The 27,401-nt window shown below is 44.0% G+C and overlaps 1 protein-coding gene across 4 annotated transcripts in view; it reads left to right on the forward strand.

Moving 5' to 3' along the window:
* Positions 1–960: 960 nt before the first annotated feature.
* The window catches only part of PRT6 (proteolysis 6), a 91,747-nt gene continuing 65,306 nt past the window's right edge, over positions 961–27,401 (forward strand). Inside the window, exons 1-4 of one of the 4 annotated variants that reach the window (XM_086525786.1) lie at positions 961–1,154; positions 1,935–2,065; positions 2,157–3,266; positions 3,445–4,790. In XM_086525786.1, coding sequence (XP_086381912.1) covers positions 1,991–2,065; positions 2,157–3,266; positions 3,445–4,790 — 2,531 coding nt within the window. In that variant the 5' untranslated portion in view covers positions 961–1,154; positions 1,935–1,990. Of the gene's footprint in view, positions 1,155–1,205; positions 1,506–1,934; positions 2,066–2,156; positions 3,267–3,444; positions 4,791–27,401 lie in introns of those variants that run through there. The other 3 variants (XM_086525789.1, XM_086525787.1, XM_086525788.1) reach the window with 3 other exon arrangements.

Genomic DNA, 27,401 nt, shown 5'->3' on the forward strand with positions numbered 1-27,401 from the left:
TAGTCGACAATGCAAGGGTCGTGCCCCCCCTAGTCCTACCCTTGCCTTGGTAGGTTGCTTCTTCTTCAAACAACATTGAGTCTGAGAAAGGCTATAAAAAGCTAAATTGCAACTACTGTAAGGCAAATGAATGTGTCATTAAGCAATGCCCAAACCTAAAGGCTCAAGAAAGAAGCAAATGCGGCCATTGCAGTTACTTTTGCTAATGTAGATTTTGCTCATGTTGTGCAAAATAAATGAATGGATAGTTAGTGCACTCAACGGTTGAGGTTATGATTGGCAAAAACGTTAATGTGGTAGCGGAGATTCAGTACATCTTCATCGACTGGAGTAGACCTCTCTACGCACATCCGTACCCAATGCTGCTTGTTGCTATGGCTAGTGAAGCATTGAATAAACCCCCATTGCGTAGAAGGGATTGCCACAGGCCATCAACGCCTCTCCATCCTTACAAACGGCTAGGAAAGATCAACCACTTTCCGTTAGAGGCAACCAAGTCACGATAGTGAGGCGGTTAGCAGAACTCCAAAAATCTATTGGACTAGTCAAGAATCTCCACGAGCTGGAATTTACTTTTTGGTGCATGTGCGCACCACATCAGTGGTTGTAGTGGTTATTCTAGCCCTTTCTCAAGGAGGGGGAGGCTCACACTACACAAGAGTATGCCACCTACAACAATGACAATCTCAAGCTATGTTTGGAGCCTCTACTTATCAAAAGCTTTGTCTATGGCCTAATTGTAAATGCTTCTCCTCATCGGTTAGATCTTTAAGGTCTCTTGGGATAGTTGCCTCCGACGTTAAAATTCTCTTCTTCTTCTTCTTCTTCTCTCTCTTTCAGACACAAAAGCAAAAGAACAATGTTGTAAAGCAAAAGAACAATGTCAACAGTGCTGTATCTCAACAACTAACATCAATCCATAACATCCATCCACGATTCTATCCATCCTTTATATAAATGACGGCTCCTATTTCGTGTCATTTTGATTTTGATGCAGCAGGGCTCTTAGCATTACAAACGCACCTTCACCTCCTACAAGTTTCCATGCTGTGGATCTGTCTAGACCCCCTAATCAACGGCCACGATTATTGCCTGGCTTCTGGGCCTCCCATCTCCTACTTCTGCAGAGCTTTTCCATGATCAAGAATTGGATGGCAAGTCTCTCTCTCTCTCTCTCTCTCTCTCTCACACACACACACACACACACACACACACACACAGAGACACCCACCCATCCACCCCACAGCTATGCCTTGTTACGAACACACAAACGCGCACACAGAGCTATGTAAGGTCACATACGCAGGCACTCGACGTAACCTGTACACTTGCGCGCACACACACACACACACACACACACACACACACACACACACACACGCACGCACGCACATCTCTATGCAGCTATGTGAGATGTGCATGCAAATTGCAATCATACAAACTGTCTTTGTGTAACACTACATTTAGCAGACAGCCAACCCAAATCAACAGACTCGTGCTGGTAGGTATGTCACAGACGTAGATATGTATTTGCGTGAAGGTTAGTTGCATGTATGATAAGCCACGGAACCAGAATATCAAATTGGGTTCATGATGAAAAAATTACTTGCAACATAATTGGATATGCTACCCTGCATAATGGCACAAAGGACACGATGAAAGGCTGGACCACATTATCCTAACTTTGGGACGCAATAGTCACATATCTGACACACATGTACATCTACAATCAAGTTGATCATACCATTTTTATCATTTACTACACAGAGAGACATAAATCTTATCTTGAAAGGCCGTTAACCCTTGAGACTGTGGGGGGGGGGGGAAAGATGGTGGAAATTAAAATTGTTTGCTTTATTGTTCATGGTTTTACTGCCTCTTTGCTTTTTTGTCTATCCTGGCCATGACAAATTAGCAACTGCATCTTTTTACAGTCGTTTAGAAAACACACATAGCTTGTGAATACAAAGATAGACTAGATCTTGCAATAATGGAGGGTGATGGAACCTCTGCATCTCCGCCACCTGCTCCAGATTTTCCTTCGCCCACTACCATCCTTATCCAGGTAAGTTGCTTGGTGTCTTTGCCAATGTGTGGATTTTTACTGTCATTTTGTGAAGCGTATCTGTTTTGACAAAGAACAATTCTCTTTGCAGAGACTCTGTAGCGTTGGTGTGCCCATGAGCTATTTAGATAGCATGGAGATGGGCTTGATGCAATTTGTCAGAGAAAACAAGGGGTCATTACAGGATATTGCGAGAGTGCTAATGCCTCGTGCTGAAGAGGTGCAAATACAATGGTCAGTCGAAGGAAAGGGAGCATGGCATGAGTACAAGCAAGGTTGCAAGGAAGGAATCAGGTGGGCACAATGGTTAATGTTTGGGGGCAATCCAGAAGAGATTATGAAAGGGATACGAGAGGAGACGGGGCATGTACGTGGTGTCTGTGGAGCTGTATGGGGTTCAAATGACATTTCTTACAGATGTCGCACATGTGAAAACGATCCAACCTGTGCTATTTGTGTTTCTTGTTTCGAATCTGCAAAGCATATCAATCATGATTACTCAATGATTCACACTGGAGGAGGTTGCTGTGATTGTGGTGATATTACTGCATGGAAGGAGTCTGGCTTCTGCTCCCGGCATCGTGGAACTGCTCAAGCACCTTGCCTTTCAGAGTCATTGATGTCTACTTTTGAGCCAGTGATGGAGGCTCTTTTACATGAGTGGGGAAACAGACTTCGAGCAGCAGCAAGTTTTTCAGGTGAAGTTTTGACAAAGATGAGTGATCATGTCATTGAGAAAGTGGCTACACAAACTTCTTTGGCATTGATCGAGATGATGCTAAGCTTCTGCAACTGCAGTGAGAGCCTATTGACATGTTCTGGTAGATTGATAGCATCTGAAAATATTGGCTTACTTGATGTTTTACTTAAGAGTGAATGCTTTCTTCCGGAGAAAGCCTTAAATAAACTTCATGAACTTCTGTTCAAGTTGATGGGAAATCCAAGCTTTAAATGCCAGTTTGCAAAAACATTTATTCGCAATTACCCACATTTTATTCAAGATGGCTTGAGGCAAAGCCTAGAATCACCTAATGGAAGTCGAGCAAGAGAAAGTGCTGCTCTGAGCAGCTTTTCAGTGCAGATATTTACGGTTCCTACCCTTACTCCACTGCTTGTATTAGATTTAAAACTGTTGGACATGCTGCTGGAAGCATTGAAGGATGCTTTCCTTTCATCCTCCGGTGGTGATGCACAACAATTAGTATGTATACAGTTCCTCTACCACCTTGGCACATGAAATATTTTTCCAGTAAAATGTGCTAATGTTTGTACTTTTAGGCTGGTCAGCAGAATTATTTATGTTTATTTGCCATGATTTACATGAGTAAATTCAATTAACACTCTTGAATATCCAAGGTCATTCTCATTTTGGTTTGCAGGTGAGTAAAGGACATGCAGCGTCAGAGTTTTTCACCCGGATTATTGATGACATTCGTTTTGTACTGAGGCATGCTGAAGTAGCACACTACGTTGCTCGGGAAAGACTGGATCTTCTCAATGCATGGCTTCATTTACTTGCTTTCACTCAGGGTATGGACGCACAACAAAGGCAGACCAGCATTCATGTAGAAGAAGAAACAGAGAACTGGCATACAGCATATATTCTGGAAGTGCAGATGGCTAGCATCCATCCCTTACTCATCGAGGGTGCAGCAAAAATAGATTCTTCAGTTCTTGCAGACAGAAGCTTGAGCCATTGTCGGATAAGTGATGAGGATGATGCTATTCATGGGCATGCAAAGATCGGTAGAACTTCTGCAGGGAGTGACGTGTCAGGGAAGGTTGGAACATGCAATAACTTGGTTCCTATGGATGTTGATGGCGGTGGAGCTGGGGTAGTTAGCCAAGGAGCCAGCTCCTTTTCCTCTGATGGTTGTCTTGGCATTGCTTTATCAAGAGCACCAGGTGTTCCTGCTGTGCTTTTATGGTTGATTGCTGAGTGTTCGAAGGTGCTTGACATCTGGTTTTTACTCGATGAATATCGTGAGGCATCCAAGTCAAGCAGGGTGAATGGTCAAAAAGTTGGACTTGTTCAGCGGAGGGGGTTGCAGCTAAGAGGGAGAGGAGGGCGAGTCACAGGAAGGAGCTTTGGTGGGTCTGCTGTTGAGAGTGCTGAGGGTGAAGTTTCGGACTCAGATTCTACCCGAGAAGCGACTTTCAGAGAGTGGCTAAGATCAAATAGACACATTGAGCTTGTGAGGACTCAAAACAATACAGGTGGGGTTAGCTCAGTGCATGAAAATCTTGAGCTAGGTGGTATTTCATCACACGTGAAGGTGCAAGAGGGTAAGAATGGTCAGGAAAAATCAACAGAATGGTGGATGGGTGCAGCACTACCAGGCTCAGGTGTCAATGCTGAATTTGTGCGAAGTGAAAGGGAATGGTTAGAGGTTGACTTTGACGTCTCTCAGCAGGAAGTTTCTTTCCATATTCCTTTGCATAGGTTTTTGGCAGTGGCATTGCAAAAAAGTTTGGAGGCAAACCCCAATCTCAATCCCAAAGAAGGTAACAAGCGAAGCTGGCACTGCCAGGATAATCTTGTTAGCGAGAGAGGATTTTTGCAGCAGTTGTTTCCAACTTGCTATCAAGCGCCGGCTTTCATCTCCTGCCTTATGGAGCACCCTTTGCGGATTCAGGTTCTGTGTGCTCAAGTTCGCGCTGGTATGTGGCGCAAGAATGGCGACTCTGTTCAAGCCCTTTGTGAACATTATCATTCTGTGAAATGGTATGCATTTTGCAAGCTTAACTGCACAAAGGGGCCACTTTGTTTGTAGTTTACCAGTTGTTAGTCAGTTACAGTGGAGCTCACCTGATCTGTTTTTCCTTCTGCCCTGCAAGCCTCTTGCATGTTTTTTTGACATTGCAAGAACTGCTCATGTTTTGGATTGTTTGGTTTTCAATGGGTCATTCAACTAACTCTAGTGCAATGGTGATAGGAATAAGGTGGCACTCTCCTGTATATACTACAGGATAATTTTTGCAAAAGCATAGTGGCCATTTGACCATTGGCCCCTAGCCTTCCTTAAATTAAGTGCCATTGTTGTCTTGGCTCTCTCTCCCCCTCACACGTGCACACACTTTCCCACGTGCAAACATATAACCCCAAAAAAAATTCAATCGAAGATAAGAATTTATAGAACAGGGTGGCAGACGCTTCCTTTTGTACACCTTCAAGCTTCAAAATGCTTACTACAGGAGATGGCAAGAGGGATAGCTTGAGACTGGGGCTACAAAGAGATGGTAGCAATGCTGCAGCATGGATGTTGTATGAGGAAGTGCACCCCTCATAACAGCTGAAATTTGGGCTCCAAAATTGTGAAAGTAAAAACGACGTGTAATAGAATAGTTAGCCCACTAAAGAGTGTTTGTAGCTTCTTGCTGAAGGACAGGTCTTGGAGAATTTGCATAGACTATAGAGCTCTTAACAAGATCACCATCAAGAATAGGTTTCAGATACCAAGGATGGATGATAGACTTGATCAGTTACCAGGTTCTACTTGTAAGTTGTTTTAGTGGGATTGAGATCGATCTTGAGAGTGGATACCATCAGATTAGGATCACGCCTGGAGATGTTCACAAGACAGCTTGCTGTTAGGATCCTGTCAGATTATATGAGTTTATGCCTTTCGATCTTACCAATGCTCCTGCAATGCTCTGCAGTATGATGAATTGGATTTTTGGAGAGCATATGAAGTATGTGGGACATTTTTTGATCGATGTCATTGTTTTCTCCAAGTTTGAGGTCGAGTATCGAGAGCATCTAGCATGATTATTTTGAGCATTGTGAGAGCACAGGCTTGTCTCTCTTCAATGGGAAGAAGAGTGAGTTCTTCTTGAGGGAGCTACGTTTCTTGGGACATTCGAAGGTGTTTGTATGGATCCAGCCAAGGTTGAAGCTATTTGGATTACGTTCCTAGTGGTAGAGTTTCATCTTCTGTCCAGTATCTTCAGGAGCAGTTTAGGCAGTGAGGGCTGTTTTGTGGCTGTCCCTGTCGTATTTTCTGTGGATGTACCTTTTCCGATGGTACAAGTCATGTATGTGTCCACCCGTGAGGCTGGCATTATCTGTCCCTAGAGTTTCCCGGGGGGTGCCTCATACTTTTTCTGTGTTTTGTGTGGCCAGGGTCCCTTGGCCACTTTGTCACCTTTTATGGTGGTGATTCAGTTTTTTTGTAGGGTGCCCTATTTTGTAAGGGTCGTGGGGTATTTGTGGTTCGAGCAGTGTTGGTTTGTGTGGGGGTGGGGGGGGGGGGGCTAGATAGGGACTTCTTGGCCTTTTGTATGATTATTCCAGTTTAGTGAATGCAGATTGCTAGCGTTTTGGGCTTCTTAGCGTTTTCTCTCTCTAGCGTTTCCTGATCGTAGGATCTCTCCTCTCTGCAGCATTTTCTCTTGCGATCTCTCTTCCCCTCTCTAGCCTTCTCCTTTGCTCACTGTGCTTGCAGGTGTTCTAGGTTCTGTGTGTCGGTCATCAGGCTACTGGAGTGCTTCTGCTGTTGGGGATCCGAGATCCGGTGGGCTGCCCATGCTGGAGAGGAGGTTTGCTTGCAGTGATTGAAGATTCACCTTTGCTGCTGCACCTTTGAAATGGTATCAGAGCCAAAGCGTGCTGTCGAGTTGGATTTGAGATTTGTGTGAGTTTGTGGTGCCAATTTTTCGCGACAAAGAGGAGTGTACTGCTTGTTGCTGCTGCTTTTCAGCCTCTTGGGGCTGATTCGGAGCTGTTTTGGGCTGATTCGAAGAACCTCTTCATCCCAACCCGTCCTAGCGTATTCACATATGTCACGTGACACATCCAACCCTATGTGTCCGTGGACAAGCTACAGCATGATCAGGGTTCAGTCAGTCTAGATTAGAAGTGATCCGGCACTTTTGTGAGTCTATTCATAGACCGTGCATGCCCAGTCACTTAGTGTAGATGCATATCCTCTGGTTGCACACATCATGATCATAAGCATTCCCATTAGAATCCATCAGAATCAGTCAGGAGAATTTTCCAGTGCATTTAGCCTATTTTCCCTATTTTTGACATTTTTCACTTATTATTTTTAAGTGACTTTTGTTGGAAAGTAGGTAGGGCAATTTTGCTAAGTTTGTATATAAGCAAACTAGAGCTAGCACTATTTGGCAGAAGAGGCAACAGGAGCAGGCAACTTCTCAGCCAGACCTTGGCAGTTTCCCCCTCCAAGCAAGAAGAAGCAGCATCCCCTAGCGTTTCCTTCATCCACAACAAGCTAGCGTTTGTTGCATCAGTAGATCCTCACCGCGAGTAAGCCCAAGCCTGGCGTTTTTGCATCAGCATCCATTGAAACCAACCTGTACTTACAAAAAAGGGCGGTAGACTTTACTTCAAACCTTGATTTAGCTTTCACCCATTATTAGTCGTCTATTCTACCTGTACTTTCAAGACACAACACGGGGGAAAGGGATACAGGCTGCTAGAATGCACCTGTATGAGAAAACCGACACCAGATTGGCCCCTAACTTCGGCGCCCCTTTCGGTATTTCTTTATTGTTTAAAAGAGGGAATAAGCGCTGTGGTTCCCTACAAGCTGCCCCACACAAGCTCAGCTGAATTTCAACTGTTCCAGCCCGATTTCGACAGCATAACTGTACTAGGATCCTTCACAGTCAGTATTCCCACGCATTGAATGATTTTCCCACGCATACGGGCACTTTGCAAAACCTGGCGAGAATCTGCAGCACGCTGAATTCTCTGTTTTCAGCCCTGAAAATGCGCCAGATCACCTGTACAGCGGTCCCCTCGCGTCCCCGAACCTCTTGGGGGTATTAGGGACCGTTTAGGGCCAAAACCCTAAACCTGCAAAAATACACAGCAGTCTGTAATTTACTGTTTCGGGCTCCGTTTCGTGTGCCGGTCGCATCCGTAGCAAGTCCTCGAGCTCCCGCACCTGTAGGGCTACTTGCCCTTTGAATCGGACGAGATTTCTGGCGTGAAACCTCTCCGAATTCAACTGTACCTGCGGGGGATTAGCCGCTAGCTAATCCAGTACCTGTGCAAGAGGCTCTTGCCTCGGCAATCGCGCATGAACCCACACAACTGTACATTGGTCAAATGAAAAGCCCACTAGAGGGGCATAACATACTGCCATAGGGGAGAGAGAGGGCAGTGCGTAGCGTGCAAGACATCACTCCTGGCACCGCACTGTACATAGGAGGGAAAGGAAGCACTCCATAGCTCTTAACCTGTGACAAAATCTGAAAATGAGCCCTTATCCTCTCTAAAATCAGCGACCCCTTCTCTTGCATGAGGAAAGTGCACATAATTGTGCCACTTGGCACATTTACAAGCATTTTCCCGTTTCGGGGTTGCCGCCTAAAAATCTCCCAACTGGTTGCCCAGTTGACTTCACGGCAGAGTAAGAAAATGTTCCCCTTGTCATTCCGGAGGTAATGACGCAAACACATTTTCAGGTCCCAAACTAGCAGTTCCCTAAATTTTAGGAGATGCTGCCACTGTATCTTTCTAGGTCATCCGACCCCCTTTGTACACTGCAGCCACACCTTGAACTGAAATGTAGCCTCTGTAGCAAAGGATTCCACTTTGGCTAGTCAATGACCCCACTTTGGCTAACCATAGTCCTTGTCCAACCTTAGTGCTCTCTTGCCCTCGGGCCTCGACTCCCTCTGGACAGTTCCACACTAGCTATGCAATGCAGGGCAGTTAGATTTCCCGAGGGGTGTTTCCAAAAAATGAAAGTAAATAAATAATAAGAAAGAAACCAACAAAAAGGATAGATAGTAGTCACACGTTGGTGACATACCCCCCTCTTGAAATCTCAAACGTCCTCGTTTGCATCTATGTCGTACATGTTCACAGTCAACGCTGATGTATTCAACACCTGTCGACACATGTACGACACATACATGCTCATTGTCAACCTTGGTGTATTCAACACCTCATCGACACATGTATTGCCTGTGTGTGAACCCTGTCCCAATGACATAGTGGTAGCTTTGCACTCTGCCATTGCTTTGAGTCACTAACTTTCCAATGACAAAATGATAGCCACACATTTTGCCACTGTCTTATAGTACACGTTGGATCCCGTAACACTTTCGAGCATACCCAAACCGACAGTTTAAGAATGCAGTTACACATGTACTCTTTAATAGAAGCAATTACTGTATTCTTGACAAACTGACAAGAAATACTCACTTCTATAGCACCAAGCACACTATTAGACATTCCATAAGAGCAATTGCCAAACTGGCAATCTGTACAGCTCTTAACATTCATGTAACAGGTATTTCATTTGAGCTCACTTTAAATACCATGTACATTATTTCTTTCAGAAGCCATTGTCACACTGACAATCCATGTAGCTTTGAAACTCAATGGGTCAAGGTAGGCTGCAAATCGAAGGCTTCAAGGTAAAGTGATAACACAGTTGGTGACTCTGCAAGTTCACGTTCTTCCAGCATCCATTGGTGGATAGTTTCTGAACTTTACCAAGTAACGCCTAGCAACCTTGCCTTTCACTTTCCTGTCTTTGTGTGCCAAAATCTGTTAGGGGACCAAGATCTCGTCAAGTTCCTCGACTTCCGGCAGATCTTTAGCTGGCATATCTTCTGGCACATCACCCACATAGGGTCTAAGAAGACTCACATGAAACGCATTGTGAATCTTCCAACTGTCAGGCAATTTCAGCCTATATGCAACATCATTGATTATGTCGCACACTTGAAAAGGCCCATAGTAACGCATGCTGAGCTTTGGAAACAGTCTTTCCTTGCCCTTCATCTTCTTTAACCTTGCCTTTTCAAAGCGTAAAAGCACCCAATCACCAAGTGAATATACCACTTCACGACGGTGACGATCAACTGCTTTCTTTTGTTTTGCCTGAGTCTTTTCTAAGGCCACTTTGACCTTCTTGTACATTTCATCCATGTCCTGAACATACTTATCTCCTTCAAATATCTTGTCCTTTGTATGCAGTATGGGAGGAACTTTTTTGCCACCTTCAACTATCTCAAAGGGTGCCTTGCCAGTTGATGAATGCACTGTATTATTGTATGCATACTCCACCAATGGCAAATACTGCTCCCACTTTCCTTTATGCTCTGACACATAGCACTTCAGCAGATCTAGGACAATAGAATTTGCCTCTTCTGACTGCCCATTTGTTTGAGGTTGAAATGACGAAGAGAATTTGAGCGTTGTGCCCATATTCTCAAACAAGCCTCTCCAGAACAAGCTTGTCATGCGTGGATCACGGTCGCTCTGTGGCCTGCCATGATGCTTGAAAATATTGCTCATAAACAAGCATGCCATGTGATCTGGCTTTATCTTCTTCCTGAGAGGAATAAAATGAGCCTGCTTGCTGAATCTGCAAATGATGGTCCAAATACCATCGTTTTCTGTCTGTGTTCTCGGAAGATCAAAGATAAAATCCATAGCAATTCTTTCCCATGGTTTATCTGGAATAGGTAGTGGTTGCAATAACCCTGGTGCCTTTTGCCTGTCAAACTTGACCTTATGGCATATTAGGCATTCTCGCTCAAAGGCATCCACATCTCTTCTCAATGTAGGCCAATAGAAGAATGTCTCAACCGCTTTAACTGTAGCATCGATACCATGATGCCCTGCATACGGTGGGACATGACTCTCTTCCAGAACTTTGCGTCGCAATGGCTTTGTGACACACAATCTGCCATGCATCATCATGAACCCGTCTTTGAGAAGATAGTGTTCATGACGTTGTCCATGCATTAGCTGCTCGAAGACCCTTGCAAAATCTTCATCATTTGCATACTGTTCCCTCATATCATCAAGTTCATGATGATAAGGAATTGACACAGCTGAAATTTGTGGCTTCCTTGACAAGGCATCAACCACAATGTTCCTCTTGCCTTCCACATGCACAATCTGACAATGGAACATGGACAAGATATTTGCCCATCGCATATGCTTCTCAGATAACTTTGTCTGTGTCAAGAAGTATCGCAAGGTCTGATGGTCCGTTTGGACAACGAAATCTGCACCTAGCAGGTAGTGTTTCCAACTTAAGAGCGCATTAATCACAGCCAGTAACTCTTTCTCATAGACCTGCATGGTCATCTCTGGCCCTTGCAAAATTATGCTCTCATAGGCTACTACCCTGCCATCTTGCATTAGCACTGCACCAATGCTACTACCACAGGCGTCACACTGGACCACAAATGACTTCCTTAGATCTGGCAACACAATGACTGGATCTGAAGTCATCTTTTCCTTTAAGAGATTGAAAGCTGAAATCTCTTTCTGTGTCCATCTAAAGGTGACTGCCTTTTTTTGAAGAGCATGTAAAGGTGAAGCAATCTCAGCGAAATTTCGGATAAACCGTCTGTAATAGGAGCATAGTCCCAACAAACTTCGGACATCGTGCACCGTCTTTAAATTTGGCCATGACTTGATCACTTCAACTTTTGCAGGATCCATTCTAACACCATCCTTTGAGACAATGTGTCCCAGAAAGTGGATCTCTTCCAAAAAAAATTCACTTTTCTGTGCATTGATGAGCAACCTATGACTGCGTAGCTCTTTGAACACAATGGCCAAGTGATGCCTATGCTCCTCTTCATTCTTTGAGTAGACTATCATGTCATCAAAGAATGTACCAACAAAGTGTTGGTGTGGACGGAAAATTATGTCCATCATCCTATTGAACGTAGCAGGAGCATTTGTGAGACCAAAGGGCATCACTAAAAATTCGTGAAGGCCAAACGTCGTTCTAAAAGCAGTCTTGTGCACATCCTCCTATCTAATGCGGATTTGATGGTACCCACTCTTTAGATCTATCCTGCTAAACATAGTTGTTGCTCCTAATTTGTCTAGAATATCATCAATTCTAGGTATAGGGAACCTATTCTTGATGGTATTCTTGTTCAGTGCACGGTAGTCGATGCACATTTCCATGAGCCATCCTTTTTCTGCACCAACAACACTGGAGAATAGAATGGGGATGAACTGGGCTGAATCAGCCCTTTTCTAACAGCTCCTGTACTTGGCCCATTATCTCTTTCTGCTGAGCCGCACTAACCCTGTACGGAGGCTTATTTGGTGGGCTACTGCCTGGCACCAAATCTATCGCATGGTCCTCGGGTCTTATTGGCGGTAATTGAGACGGTAATGAATCGGAAAAATAGTCAGTATACTGTTGTAAAAACATTGACCTTTCTTTATCTAGCATAGATAAATTTGATTCATCACAATCTGACACTTCAGGTGCAAAAACCAAGTACGCAGAAAGATGTTTTTTCATTACAGAAGTAGTAGCAGAAGCTGATACAGTGGGAATAGACTCCCCTTTAAGCTTTACATCCAGAATGTGAGTCTTTCCCCTGCTCTGTACAATGATCTTTTTGTTGTAGGCATCCATGATTCCCTGTACACGAAACAACCAAGGAATACCTAACAACACATCACATCCGTTCTGTGGCATGATGTAAAATTCTTCAGCATCTACGTAGGACTGGATAAGTAGGCGCAACTTTCCGATGATGGGTGTCATAGCCTCTGTATGGCCAGGACATGCCAAACCTGCCTTTGCTGTATAGCCCATCTCTTCAGGTCTGATTCCCAACTTTGAAGCCAATTCTGGGGAAATGAAGTTGGCTTTGGCCCCTCTATCAAAGAAGATAAGCACTGTTTGATCCCCTAACCTTTCCCCATGCTCTGCAAAGCTCACTTGCATCTGAATTTGGCTTCTCGCTCACCATGTCTGGCACTAGACCAGCCATGGGCTTCTTTCCTTTCCTGTCCTCCTTGTCTTCAGAATGAGCTGGCCTTTTCTTTGTAGGACAGTTGTAAGCAATGTGGCCAGGCTGCTCACAGATAAAGCATTTGTTCTTTGACCTCCGGACCTTCTTTTGCTCTTCAGACTTGCGAGGAAATCTTCTTTTCCATTTCTTCGCTGGTCCCTTTTCTGATTCAACCGAAGCTTTGTCTTTCCCTGCATTGGCTGGCTTCTGAGTCACTTTCGGAGCCTCCTTGGGAACATACTTCTTCGCTGAATTTTTCTTGGCTGATCCTTCCTTGACGCCAATATTGAATTCACAATCTTCTCCCTTGAGCAAACCATTGCCAGTGTTTGCTACCTCGATGAGCTGCGTCAAAGTAGTGACTTTGGTCTTCGTGCAGTACTTTCTCAATCCTTTGGGTAGGCGACAACAGTATTTTTCAATCTGTTCTGTCAATGGCACAAACCTATAGGAAGTTACTGGAAGTAGAGCTTTCCAAAACTTCCGATTGTAGTCATCCAGATTCCTGTAAGTAGCAGCAATAAGCTGGTGCCATTCTGTCATGACATCTGCTTCAAAGTCATCAGATAACCATGCTGCTGCAAAAATCTGCTTGAAGTAAATCCATGTGGACGGAGCTTGCCCTTGAAGCAATAAAGTTGTCCACCATTGTCCCGCATTCCCTGCCAAGAGAAAGTGGCTGCCTTGGGGACCTTTGAAGCCTCTGTAAAGTTTCCCCCTGCATAGGCCTTGTCAAACTGATGGAGGAATCTGGGAGCCTTCTTCCTGTCATCAAACCCTGTAAAGGTCGTGAAAGTCACACCTTTGCCACCTTCTTTGTACGGAGTTGGCCTCTCCAGCGGCGTTAAATTGTCATAGGGAAGTGACTGAAACATGGGAACACTGTTAGGGTTCATTTGTGTTCCCTGATCGCAATTAAGTTGACCTGGAAATCCCATATGTGGCTGCTGATTTGTAATTCCAGCCATACCAAAATTTGCCTGTCCCAAATTGGCCCTGAGTGCTCTGAAACCCTGGTAGCATGCCCGTGACACCATACATGGGGTTAGGCATTATTGTTTGAGCACCCCCAAACACTGTTCCTGGCGTTAAAACTGATTTCTAGGTGCATGACCAGCCATGCTCTGGAATAGCGATCCACCTCCAAAATAGCCAGGGTGTACTGAAGGTGGTGGGAAGACCTGTTGCATAGCTTGTAGGTTGCTTCCCTGCCCATGAGAACCAGCTATAGGCTGCTGAAAGGTGGCGGGCTGAATTGGTACAGCTTGAAAGACTGGCATCTTAGCCACCTGTTCTTGCACCTTAGGCACAGGTTGTGGAGATTGCATGTTCTCTGTCAAGTGTACAGGTGTTTCCATTGACTGTGTAGTATGAATCACCTGTGCTTGAGCCTTAATAGGCTTCTGAATACGATCCAGTGAGCCAACTTGCTGAGACGGAATAGGAGGTTGCAGAAAGGCTAAAAACCTCGGGTTCTGCATTACTTGTGTGAACATAGCCACAACAGTAGCCAACTGGGTCCTGAATATATCATCATCCGTCTGTGGTGCTCTTGAAGACTCACCCACTTCATATGTCTGTTGACCCTGTGAAGAGGAAACCTCTTCAAACACATCATCTGGTTTGTCAGCCATAATTGCAATTCCCTGTGTCTGGTCTATGATCCCCTCTGTCTTCAAGCCCAATCTGACCAAGGCTCACTTCTATGGGAAAAAGTGATTTAGTCCCGGCAACGGAACCATGAAACCGGCTTGTACTTTCAAAAAAGGGCGGTAGACGTTACTTCAAACCTTGATTTAGCTTTCACCCATTATTAGTCGTCTATTCTACCTGTACTTTCATCAAGACACAACACGGGGGAAGCTTTCAACTATAGTGACATAGGACGTAATCTTAAAAAGCAAGAGAGGCTTGCAATCTCAAGTATTGATTGCCCTTGTAGTAAATCTGCCTTTACTTCTTACGTAAATGGAGCTTTGGGTCATGTAGTTACTGCCGATTGTTGTATCCCTCCTTCGGATTCCTTGAAAGACCTTTTCTCAAGAGGTACTAAATATAGGCTCCCTTCTTCAAACAACTCTTGCCTTCTCAAAGCCATAGAAAAAGGAATTTCTAGTTTCATAGTAAAGTTTGAGGAGTCTTTAGGAGTTCAAGGTATTTTTACCCATTGGAAGTCTGTAATCCTCAAGAAAGCTTCTTTGAAATTAGCATCTTGCTCTCGGAACGTTTCTTCAGGAAGGAATAGCTTATCTTCTTCTGATCGTGATGCTCTTAGGAAATTTCATCGTGATTTTGTAATCTCTTATGTAGATAAGTGCTCTAATAACTTTGTTGTTACGTGCAAGAAGTTCTATTTAGAATGCTTGTTAGGTGAAGTATACTCTCAGACTTACAGTGATTGTGATCTTTCAATGCAAGAGGTTATCTTGAAACGTCAAGACTTTTGTAAGTCTTTTGGTTTCAAGTGTCAGCTTAAATTACCTTTTTTATATACCGTTTGGAAGTTCCACAAAAACAAATGAATTGTGGAATAATATGCTAAAGGAAGCAGATGTACCTACCGATTCAAGTTGGATTTTAAATGATTCAGTAGGCGTGATTCCTGTTTTAAAGTTTTTGAACTCTTCAAGAAGCCTTAAGGAGAAATCTTCTCCTTTATGTCTCCAAACTTTTGACTTTACAACGCTATACACGAAGCTAAATTTGGAGGACCTTAAATTTAGAGTCAAGTCTCTTATTTCAAAAGTTTTTGCGTACAAGCTTGAGAAGGATAGGTACAAGGCATTGCTAGTAGAAAAGTCAGCCTTGAACTTTGACTTCTTATGGCTGAAAAATTAGAATGTAGATGTAGACAAAGGAAGAAAGAGATTCACCAGGATTGTAGATGACATTGACATCATATCTTGGTTAGATTTTCTTTTGGACAATTTATATATAACCATCGGCGACTCTCTTTTCAAGCAAACAATGGGTATCCCTATGGGCACCAATTGTGCTGTTTTTCTTGCTAATTTCTATCTTTTTACTTATGAGTTTGATTTTATGGAGCGTCTTGTCCTTGCTAACACGTGCCCAATATTTTTGCACAAGTTATGCAATGTAAGACGCTTTGTAGATGATCTTTTTGTCCCTAACGTTCCTTCTTTTCAAGATTTTATGTACTTGAATTCGAGTTCTGTAGACGGAGGAATTTATCCCAAGGAGTTTTGTGAACTTAACTGTACCACAAATTGTGATTGTTGTGCCTTTTTAGACCTTAAGATTTTTCAAACTCCCTTGGGATTAGAAGTAGATATCTATGATAAGCGCCTTGAACGAGAATATGCCAATCTAAAAATCATCCGCATGCCTCACATTTCTTCGAACATTTCTCTTTTAGCTAAGTACGGTGTCATTTGCTCTCAACTATTTAGATTTTCTCGTCTTTGTTCTAGTAAATCTACTTTTGTTGTTCAATCTTGCCATCTTATTTCTTTACTAGTTGAAAAAGGATACTCATTCAAAAGAATCATGAAAAAAGTTCGTTCATTTTTGCATCGTAGTAAGTTTATTTTTAGTGTTTCTTCCTTTGGCATGTTCAAGATAATCAGTAGTAAATTCAATAGAAGTGGGGAGCTAAAAAGCCCACTTATTGTTTGACTTAATAACACCTTATGTTGTTGTTTTGATCTTTAGCGCTTCTAGTATTTTCACTATAGCTTGACAATTGCTAGCCTTTATCATGGCTGAGTATGCCCATCACCTTCGGAGGGTGATAGAAACTCAGCTCGTTGGTTTAGTAGAGTACGTTCAAAGCATGAATGGCCTCTATATAAACTTGCACCTACTCTTGGACACTGACGATGTGAGTAGGGATGTCATAGCTGTTGTCCAAGCTATGCATAATAAAGGTGATAATCTTATTCTTCCTGTTTGGACAAGCAGTGAAGTTGAGATCACATATTGTCAAGTTTGGTTTTTTGCTCTTCGTAGGTTTGTAGTACTATTCATTTTTCGATTTCATATTTAGCTTACCTGAGGACTTAAGAATGTGTTCCGTTATAAGTTGTTGTGTGAAGTTTGATTTCTAAGATTAAGTTTTTAAGATGTCTTATCCTTTTTTTTTTTTTTGTGCTTAAAGTTGAGTACTTGTTTTAAGTCAAGTAAGTTGCGTCAACTTATTTTACACATGCCTTTTCTAAAAACATTTTTAAGTTAATAATGTTTTGTTTTATCTAGTTTTGTTTCGTAGCAAACAAAGTGATTTAGTTTGTTTGTTTGTTTGTTTTTGTTTTTCATTTCTTTTCGTGTGTCCCTTGCTTTTATAGTTTTATGAGTGCTTTATTCCCTCTTATAATTCGTGAGTTCAGACTATTGTGAACTTATGAAGGTATATAAAGGGATACAGGCTTCTAGAATGCACCTGTATAAGAAGACCGACACCAGATTGGCTGCCCCTTTCGGTAATTCGTGCATTGCGGTCCTTGGATGCCAAGCAGAATTCCATGAGGGACCATATCAACAAGATGCAAAAACTCCAACAGGAGAGTTTGGAGGACATGGCCATTCAGATTTTGGCTCAATTCTCTCCCCGTTATAAACTTTTATTTTTTGCATTACAAGTGGTTGATTGAATACTATAACTTGGGAGGAGATAGTCTCAATTTTATTCGACCAAGAGAAGCGGTTCAATGCGGGGAAGAAGCCAGACTTCGGAGCCTTGTCTGATTCTTCCAACAACAACAAGAAGCAAAAGAGTAAGAAGAAAAGCAACAACAACAAGGAGATAGATGTTGGAAAGAGGCTTTGAAAGCTGAGCGGCATTGCAACAAAAGTGTGCAAAGCGAGTTGGCAAGGCTTCTACTTTGTTGCCTGCTGCAGTGAAGGCCCCATCCTTTGTTCATTTGGAGATGCTACCTTTAGAGACTTCTCCAAAGACATCAGAGGTTAGGAGTTGGATTGTCACCTGACACATCCAACCCTATGTGTCCGTGGACAAGCTACAGCATAACAGGGTTCAGTCAGTCCAGTCAGTCTAGATTAGAAGTGATCTGGCACTTTTGTGAGTCTATTCGTAGACCGTGCATGCCCAGTGTAGATGCATATCCTCTGGTTGCACACAGCATGATCATCGGTATTTCCATCTGAATCCATTAGAATCAGTTAGGGGATTTTTCCAGTGCATTTAGCCTATTTTCCCTATTTTTGACATTTTTCACTTATTAATTTAAGTGACTTTCCAACAAAAGTAGGTAGGGCAATTTTGCTAAGTTTGTATATAAGCAAACCCAAGTTAGCACTAAATGGCAGAAGAGGCGGCAGGAGCCCCACCGCTTGACAGGAACCTTCTCAGCAGAACCATCAAGAGCACCATAGCCTTGACGTTTTCCCTCTCATTGCACTAGCGTTTTTTGGTCATCGCCATCACCTCCCCCAAGCTGGCGTTTTCAGCCTTGCAATCATCGCCAACATACCCAAATACCTAGCATTTTTACTAACGCTACCAGGGGCTGCCAGCGTTTCTATTTTCAGCCCCTCTTTACAGCAGATAGTTCAGCGTTTCAGCATTGCGGACAGCAGCGAATTCAGCCCTAGATACCTACAGAAGATCGTCATTTTCAGCCTTCAAAAACGCAGCCAAATCAGCGTTTTCAGCAGCCCCGAATCAGTCCCAAATTTTCAGCCATAGCGTTTTTGTGGACAGCAATTAGAAGATCGCAGATTTCAGCCCTTAGGTCGTCGTCGCCATCCCTGTCGTCGTCACCGACAGAGTCCCAAGTTGCATCAGTTTCCATGCATAGTCATTGTACCACTTTGTGCAATCATAAGTAGACCACTCTCGCCGACGAGAGTGGGGCCTTCGGAGGAGGGTTTTACAACGTCTCTAGTGTCGTATCTCTCTTCTCTCTATCTCTCAGTCTCATACACTTGCACGCACAGTGTCCACTCACTTTGTTTGTGATCATAGCATTCTCTCATTAAGAACGGAAGGCTCTCCCTTCCATAAGAACGAAAAGGAACCTTGGGCACAGTTTGGAGCACTCATCTTGAGCAAAGCGCAAACATTCAGTCCGTTGCACCTTACATGGATCCTAGATAATGGTGCTTCACGGCACATGATGTCACAAAATGATGACGTGGCAACCTTGCTTGGACACACACACACACACACACGCAGTAACCTTGTGGCAGAAATGCCACGTGGCAGCAATACGGACTGTCATGGTCTGAGATTTGGAATGAATTTTTTTGTGATTGATTTGATCAGTCATGTGATGTGCTGTGACGTGACTGTCGTCTTTGTACAAGTGTTGGATTTGTGTCATCTAGTGCGTCGATACTTAGAGTCAGTGTCTACTGAACTGGTTTATGGCTTATGTCTGATTTTCCGTGCGTAATCAAGGGCGATTACAATTCTTTCAAGAGGGGGTATGTCACAAAATGATGACGTGGCAACCTTGCCTGGACACACACAGTGACCCTGCTGCAAAAATGCCACGTGGCAACAGTACAGACCCCCGCAAAACGCGCTGGCAGGCTGACGTGGCAAACTGTACGGAATCTCACTTTTTGCGCTGGCTGATGATGTGGCAACCTGTACGGATTTTTTGGAATTTGCTTTGGTGTTTTTTTGGCAATTTTTGAGGACCAGTCGCTTTTGGGGCAATTTGCTTTTGAGCTTATGGCTTCTGGGGCTTTGCTTTTGGTATCCCTTGTAAGAAAAAAAAGGGCCCATGGGCCTCACTCTTCAGGGCATCTGGACGTAGAGTCTGAGAGTCGAGGACCTGCGGGAGTTGTATTTTGATCAAGCATTAATATAAAAAAAATACCGAAAGGGGCGCCAGTCTCTGTGGCCAATCTCTCTGGGCACAGAACTACTCTGGGCCATGTCGACCAAATTGAACTATGATTTTAAAGTTGTGAAGTATTTTAAGCGATTCTCTCGTGTGTCGTGCCGGATTCTCGACTTGGGGTGCCCAAGCCTGTGACACATGACACCTTCGATGGATCTGTTATCCACCAGTTCGGATAGGGTCCTCCTAAATAAAGACCTCGTTTCCAACAAAAGGCTTCGAAGTGTGTAAAAGAAGAAGAAATCCAAGAATGTGGTCATCGTAGATGCATTGAAGAAGGGTGCTTGCTTTGGATGCGGCGAGATAAGCCATCAAATCAAAGAGCGCCCCACCAAGAAGACAAAAGATGGCCACATTCACGAGATCTAAGGTGACTCCGAGTATGTTCAAGTTGAAATCCATCATTTAGGGCACAGTTCATGCACTAACTGTACATAAGTATTCGAAGCACGATCTTCTCCATTTTCTCGGGAAGATCAATGGTCATGATGTGACCGTACTCCTTGATAATGGAAGCTCACACAATTTTGTGGATGCAAAATCGATGCAGAAATTGCACGTGCAGACACTAGACAGAAGAGTTTTAAGGATTTAGCTCGGATCTAGTACTCCGCACAAACACAAGGCTACTTTACTTCACTTGAAAGAGAAACTGAACCGAACACAATGAAGGAGAGAGACAGAGAGAGAAAAGAGAGACGAGATGGCATGTCGGGTCCCAACTACCCTCAAGGGCCCCCTTGCTCTTGCCAGAGCAAGTCCTTGCTTTATTAGTTGCACAAATGTTGGTACAATGGTCCTAATGAATGTTGACGGGTACTTGACTTATAGATGCTTGCTACTGCGACGATGCTGAGGGGTACTTGCTGTGAACACTTGGTACTAATGGTGCTTGATGTAGATGCTGTGTACTGTGAGGCTAAGTGCTGAATGCTGAAAATATGAGAGAGAGAAAGAGACGACACCGAATGTTGGGTCCCAAACCCTCAATGGCCCCCTTGCTCTGTTGCGAGAGCAAGTACTTTCACCTCTCGAAAGGTGAAAATGTTGTCAAGGATGCTGCGCTCCTTGACAAAGCCCGTCTGTGTCTCATGTATGATGCTTTGAAGTAGCGGCTGAATTTTCAAGCTTAAAGCCTTTGCTAAGATTTTGTAGGCTTAGTTGAGAATGATGATGGGTCGCCACTACCGAAACTCGTCCAAGGAGCTTGCCTCCTTGGAGATAAGATAGATCAATCCCTCACTCATGCTGTATGGTGCAGAATGTGCTGGTAAGCACTACAAAGATCACGACCAAGCACCTCCTAATACTCCAAAACGGACCAAAAGAAGCTTGTCAAACCATCTTCCCCTGGGCAACTATCCCTAGGAAGTGCCCTGAGGGCCTCTTGCAGCTCCTCTGGCTGCAGAGGGCTCTCCGGCCTTTGTCTCATCTCTTTGGTGACTAAACAAGGCATCTGTCCCCACACCTGCTCTTTGCATCCATCTCGACGCTCTGACTGTGGCTCAACTGAAAGCAACTCACGGTGAAAGTCAGTAACAACTGCACGCATATCTTTGGGCTCTGTAGCAACAGACTCATCGGGCCTCCTCAACTGGCAAACATTTGTGGCGCATGGTGAAACCCACAATCTGAAAGAACTCACTAGTAACTCTGTCACCCACCTGTGTCCAACGAGAAGCGTGATGATGGAAGGCAAACTCATGGCACCGCTCCTCAATGGTGATAAGCTCTTGTCGGGCCTGCTGCATCTGCTCCTCTATCCAAGGGCTACTCGGGTGACGCTCCTGTATCCTCTGTAAGGAGGCAATGCCTCGTTGGTGCAGTGCTAATGCAAGATGGCAGGGTAGTAGCCTATGAGAGCAGAATTTTGCAAGGGCCAGAGATGACCATGCTGGTCTATGAGAAAGAGTTACTGGCTGTGATTCATGCGCTCTTAAGTTGGAAACACTACCTGCTAGGTGCAGATTTCGTTGTCCAAACGGACCATCAGACCTTGCGATACTTCTTGACACAGACAAAGTTATCTGAGAAGCATATGCGATGGGCAAATATCTTGTCCATGTTCCATTTTCAGATTGTGCATGTGGAAGGCAAGAAGAACGTTGTGGCTGATGCCTTGTCAAGGAAGCCTCAAATTTCAGCTGTGTCAATTCCTTATCATCATGAACTTGATGATATGAGGAAACAGTATGCAAATGATGAAGATTTTGCAGGGTCTTCGAGCAGCTAATGCATGGACAACGTCATGAACACTATCTTCTCAAAGACGGGTTCATGATGATGCATGGCAGATTGTGTGTCACAAAGCCATTGCGACGCAAAGTTCTGGAAGAGAGTCATGTCCCACCGTATGGAGGGCATCGTGGTATCGATGCTACAGTTAAAGCGGTTGAGACATTCTTCTATTGGCCTACATTGAGAAGAGATGTGGATGCCTTTGTGCGAGAATGCCTAATATGCCAGAAGGTCAAGTTTGACAGGCAAAAGGCACCAGGGTTATTGCAACCACTACCTATTCCAGATAAACCATGGGAAAGTATTGCTATGGATTTTATCTTTGATCTTCCGAGAACGCAGACAGGAAACGATGGTATTTGGACCATCATTTGCAGATTCAGCAAGCAGGCTCATTTTATTCCTCTCAGGAAGAAGATAAAGCCAGATCAGATGGCACGCTTGTTTATGAGCAATATTTTCAAGCATCATGGCATGCCACAGAGCGACCGTGATCCACGCATGACAAGCTTGTTCTGGAGAGGCTTGTTTGAGAATATGGGCACAACGCTCAAATTCTCTTCGTCATTTCATCCTCAAACAGATGGGCAGTCAGAAGAGGCAAATTCTACTGTCCTAGATCTGCTGAAGTGCTATGTGTCAGAGCATAAAGGAAAGTGGGAGCAGTATTTGCCATTGGTGGAGTATGCATACAATAATACAGTGCATTCATCAACTGGCAAGGCACCCTTTGAGATAGTTGAAGGTGGCAAAAAAGTTCCTCCCATAGTGCATACAAAGGACAAGATATTTGAAGCAGATAAGTATGTTCAGGACATGGATGAAATGTACAAGAAGGTCAAAGTGGCCTTAGAAAAGACTCAGACAAAACAAAAGAAAGCAGTTGATCGTCACTGTCGTGAAGTGGTATATTCACTTGGTGATTGGGTGCTTTTACGCTTTGAAAAGGCAAGGTTAAAGAAGATGAAGGGCAAGGAAAGACTGTTTCCAAAGCTCAGCATGCGTTACTATGGGCCTTTTCAAGTGTGCGACATAATCAGTGATGTTGCATATAGGCTGAATGAAACCGGCCTGTTCAATCCAAAAAGGGCGGTAGACTTTACTTTAAACCTTGATTTAGCTTTCACCCATTATTAGTCGTCTATTTTACCTGTACTTTCAAGACACAACAAAGGGGAGAGGGATACAGGCTGCTAGATTGCACCTGTATGAGTAGACAGACACCAGATTGGCCCCTAACTTAGGCGCCCCTTTCGGTATTTCTTTATTGTTCAAAAGAGGGAATAAACGCTGTGGTTCCTACAAGCTGCCCCGCACAAACTCGGCTGAATTTCCACTGTTCCAGCCCGATTTCGGCAGCATAACTGTACTAGAACCCTTCACGGTCAGTATTCCCACGCATTGACCGACTTTCCCGACGCATACGGGCACTTTGCAAAACCTGGCGAGAATCTGCAGCACGCTGAATTCTCTGTTTTCAGCCCTGAAAATGCGCCAGATCGCCTGTACAGCGGTCCCCTTGCGTCCCCGAACCTCCTGGGGGTATTAGGGTCCGTTTAGGGCCAAAACCCTAAACCTGCAAAAATACACAGCAGGCTGTAATTCACTGTTTCGGGCTCCGTTCTGCGTGCCGGTCGCATCCCTAGCAAGTCCTCGAGCTCCCGCACCTGTAGGGCTACTTGCCCTTTGAATCGGACGAGATTTCTGGCGTGAAACCTCTCCGAATTCACCTGTACCTGCGGGGGGATTAGCCGCTAGCTAATCCAGTACCTGTGCAAGAGGCTCTTGCCTCGGCAATCGCGCATGAACCCACACAACTGTACATTGGTCAAATGAAAAGCCCACTAGAGGGGCATAACATACTGCCAAAGGGGAGAGAGAGGGCAGTGCGTAGCGTGCAGGGCATCACTCCTGGCACCGCACTGTGCATAAGAGGGAAAGCAAGCACTCCATAGCTCTTAACCTGTGACAGAGACTTGCAAAATGAGCCTCCCAGCTATAAATCACGTTTTTGCCTTCTCTATAAGTAGTAAACTGGCCTCAAAGTGCCAAGTGTCACTCATTTGTGCATTTTCCCGCTTTAGACCCTCGGGTCTAAAAATATCTCACCTGCAGCCTCTGTTGACTTGGCCACAGAGTAACAAAATGATCCCCATGTCAAACTGCACGTAATGACGCGAAGACATTTTCAGGTCCCAAAATAGCAGTTCCCTAAATTTTAGGAGATGCTGCCATTGTATCTTTCTAGGTCATCCGACCCTCTTTGTACACTGCGGCCACATCCAGAACTGAAATGTAGCCTCTGTAGCAAAGGATTCCACTTTGGCTAGTCAATGACCCCACTTGGCTAACCATAGTCCTTGTCCAACCTTAGTGCTCTCTTGCCCTCAGGCCCGGACTCCCTCTGGACAGTTCCACACTAGCTATGCAATGCAGGGCAGTTAGATTTCCCGAGGGGTGTTTCCAAAAAGTGAAAGTAAATAGATAATAAGAAAGAAATCAACAAAAAGGATAGATAGTAGTCACACGCTGGTGACATACCCCCCTCTTGAAATCTCAAACGTCCTCGTTTGCATCTATATCGTACATGCTTACTGTCAACACTGATGTATTCAACACCTGTCAACACATATACGACACATACATGCTCATTGTCAACCCTGGTGTATTCAACACCTCGTCGACTCATGTATTGCCTCCGTGTGAACCCTGTCCCAATGACATAGTGGTAGCTTCGCACTCTGCCATTGCTTTGAGTCACTAACTTTCCAATGACAAAATGGTAGCTGCACATTTTGCCACTGTCTTATAGTACACGTTGGATCCCGTAACACTTTCGAGCATACCCAAACCGACAGTTTAAGAATGCAGTTACACATGTACTCTTCAATAGAAGCAATCACTGTATCCTTGACAAACTGACAAGAAATACTCACTTCTATAGCACTAATCAAACTTTTGGACATTCCATAAGAGCAATTGCCAAACTGACAATCTGTACAGCTCTAACATTCATGTAACAGGTATTTGATTTGAGCTCACTTTAAATACCTTGTACATCATTTGTTTCAGAAGCCATTGTCACACTGACAATCCATTTAGCTTTGAAACTCAAGGGGTCAAGGTAGGTTGCAAATCAAAGGCTTCCAGGTAAAGTGATAACACAGTTGGTGACTCTGCAAGTTCACCTTCTTCCATCCACTTAGCATCCATTGGTGGATAGTTTCTGAACTTTACCAAGTAACGCCTAGCAACCTTGCCTTTCACTTTCCTTTCTTTGTGTGCCAAAATCTGTTCAGGGACCAAGATCTCGTCAAGTTCCTCGACTTCCGGCTGATCTTCAGCTGGTATATCTTCTGGCACATCACCCACATAGGGTCTGAGAAGACTCACATGAAACGCATTGTGAATCTTCCAACTGTCAGGCAATTTCAGCCTATATGCAACATCACTGATTATGTCGCACACTTGAAAAGGCCCATAGTAACGCATGCTGAGCTTTGGAAACAGTCTTTCCTTGCCCTTCATCTTCTTTAACCTTGCCTTTTCAAACCGTAGAAGAACCCAATCACCAAGTGAATATACCACTTCACGACGGTGACGATCAGCTGCTTTCTTTTGCTTTGCCTGAGTTCTTTCTAAGGCCACTTTGACCTTCTTGTACATTTCATCCATGTCTTGAACATACTTATCTGCTTCAAATATCTTATCCTTTGTATGCAGTATGGGAGGAACTTTCTTGCCACCTTCAACTATCTCAAAAGGTGCCTTGCCAGTTGATGAATGCACTGTATTATTGTATGCATACTCCACCAATGGCAAATACTGCTCCCACTTTCCTTTATGCTCTGACACATAGCACTTCAGCAGATCTAGGACAGTAGAATTTGCCTCTTCTGACTGCCCATCTGTTTGAGGATGAAATGACGAAGAGAATTTGAGCGTGGTACCCATATTCTCAAACAAGCCTCTCCAGAACAAACTAGTCATGCGTGGATCACGGTCGCTAATAATCGACTGTGGCATGCCATGATACTTGAAAATATTGCTCATAAACAAGCATGCCATCTGATCTGGCTTTATCTTCTTCCTGACAGGAATAAAATGAGCCTGTTTGCTGAATCTGCAAATAATGGTCCAAATACCATCGTTTCCTGTCTGCGTTTTCGGAAGATCAAAGATAAAATCCATAGCAATACTTTCCCATGGTTTATCTGGAATAGGTAGTGGTTGCAATAACCCTGGTGCCTTTTGCCTGTCAAACTTGACCTTTTGGCATATTAGGCATTCTCGCACAAAGGCATCCACATCCCTTCTCAATGTAGGCCAATAGAAGAATGTCTCTACCGCTTTAACTGTAGCATCGATACCACGATGCCCTGCATACGGTGGGACATGACTCTCTTCCATAACTTTGCGTCGCAATGGCTTTGTGACACACAATCTGCCATGCATCATCATGAACCCATCTTTAAGAAGATAGTGTTCATGACGTTGTCCATCCATTAGTTGCTCGAAGACCCTTGCAAAATCTTCATCATTTGCATACTGTTCTCTCATATCATCAAGTTCATGATGATAAGGAATCGACACAGCTGAAATTTGTGGCTTCCTTGACAAGGCATCAGCCACAACATTCTTCTTGCCTTCCACATGCACAATCTGAAAATGGAACATGGACAAGATATTTGCCCATCGCATATGCTTCTCAGATAACTTTGTCTGTGTCAAGAAGTATCGCAAGGTCTGATGATCCGTTTGGACAACGAAATCTGCACCTAGCAGGTAGTGTTTCCAACTTAAGAGCGCATGAATCACAGCCAGTAACTCTTTCTCATAGACCTGCATGGTCATCTCTGGCCCTTGCAAAATTCTGCTCTCATAGGCTACTACCCTGCCATCTTGCATTAGCACAGCACCAATGCTACTACCGCAGGCGTCGCACTGGACCACAAATGACTTCCTAAGATCTGGCAACACAATGAGTGGATCTGAAGTCATCTTTTCCTTTAAGAGATTAAAAGCTGAAATCTCTTTCTGTGTCCATCTGAAGGTGACTGCCTTCTTTTGAAGAGCATGTAAAGGTGAAGCAATCTCAGCGAAATTTCGAATAAACCTTCTGTAATAGGAGCATAGTCCCAAAAAGCTTCGGACATCATGCACCGTCTTCAAATTTGGCCATGACTTGATCGCTTCAACTTTTGCAGGATCCATTCTGACACCATCCTTTGAGACAATGTGTCCCAGAAAGTGAATCTCTTCCAGAAAAAACTCACTTTTCTGTGCATTGATGAGCAACCTATGACTGCGTAGCTCTTTGAACACAATGGCCAAGTGATGCCTATGCTCCTCTTCATTCTTTGAGTAGACTATCATGTCATCAAAGAATGTACCAACAAAGTGTTGGTGTGGACGGAAAATTATGTCCATCATCCTATTGAACGTAGCAGGAGCATTTGTGAGACCAAAGGGCATCACTAAAAATTCGTGAAGGCCAAACG

The sequence above is a fragment of the Adiantum capillus-veneris genome, chromosome 12 (assembly GCF_014529385.1).
Source record: "Adiantum capillus-veneris isolate H3 chromosome 12, ASM1452938v2, whole genome shotgun sequence".
NCBI classification, from domain to species: Eukaryota; Viridiplantae; Streptophyta; class Polypodiopsida; order Polypodiales; family Pteridaceae; genus Adiantum; species Adiantum capillus-veneris.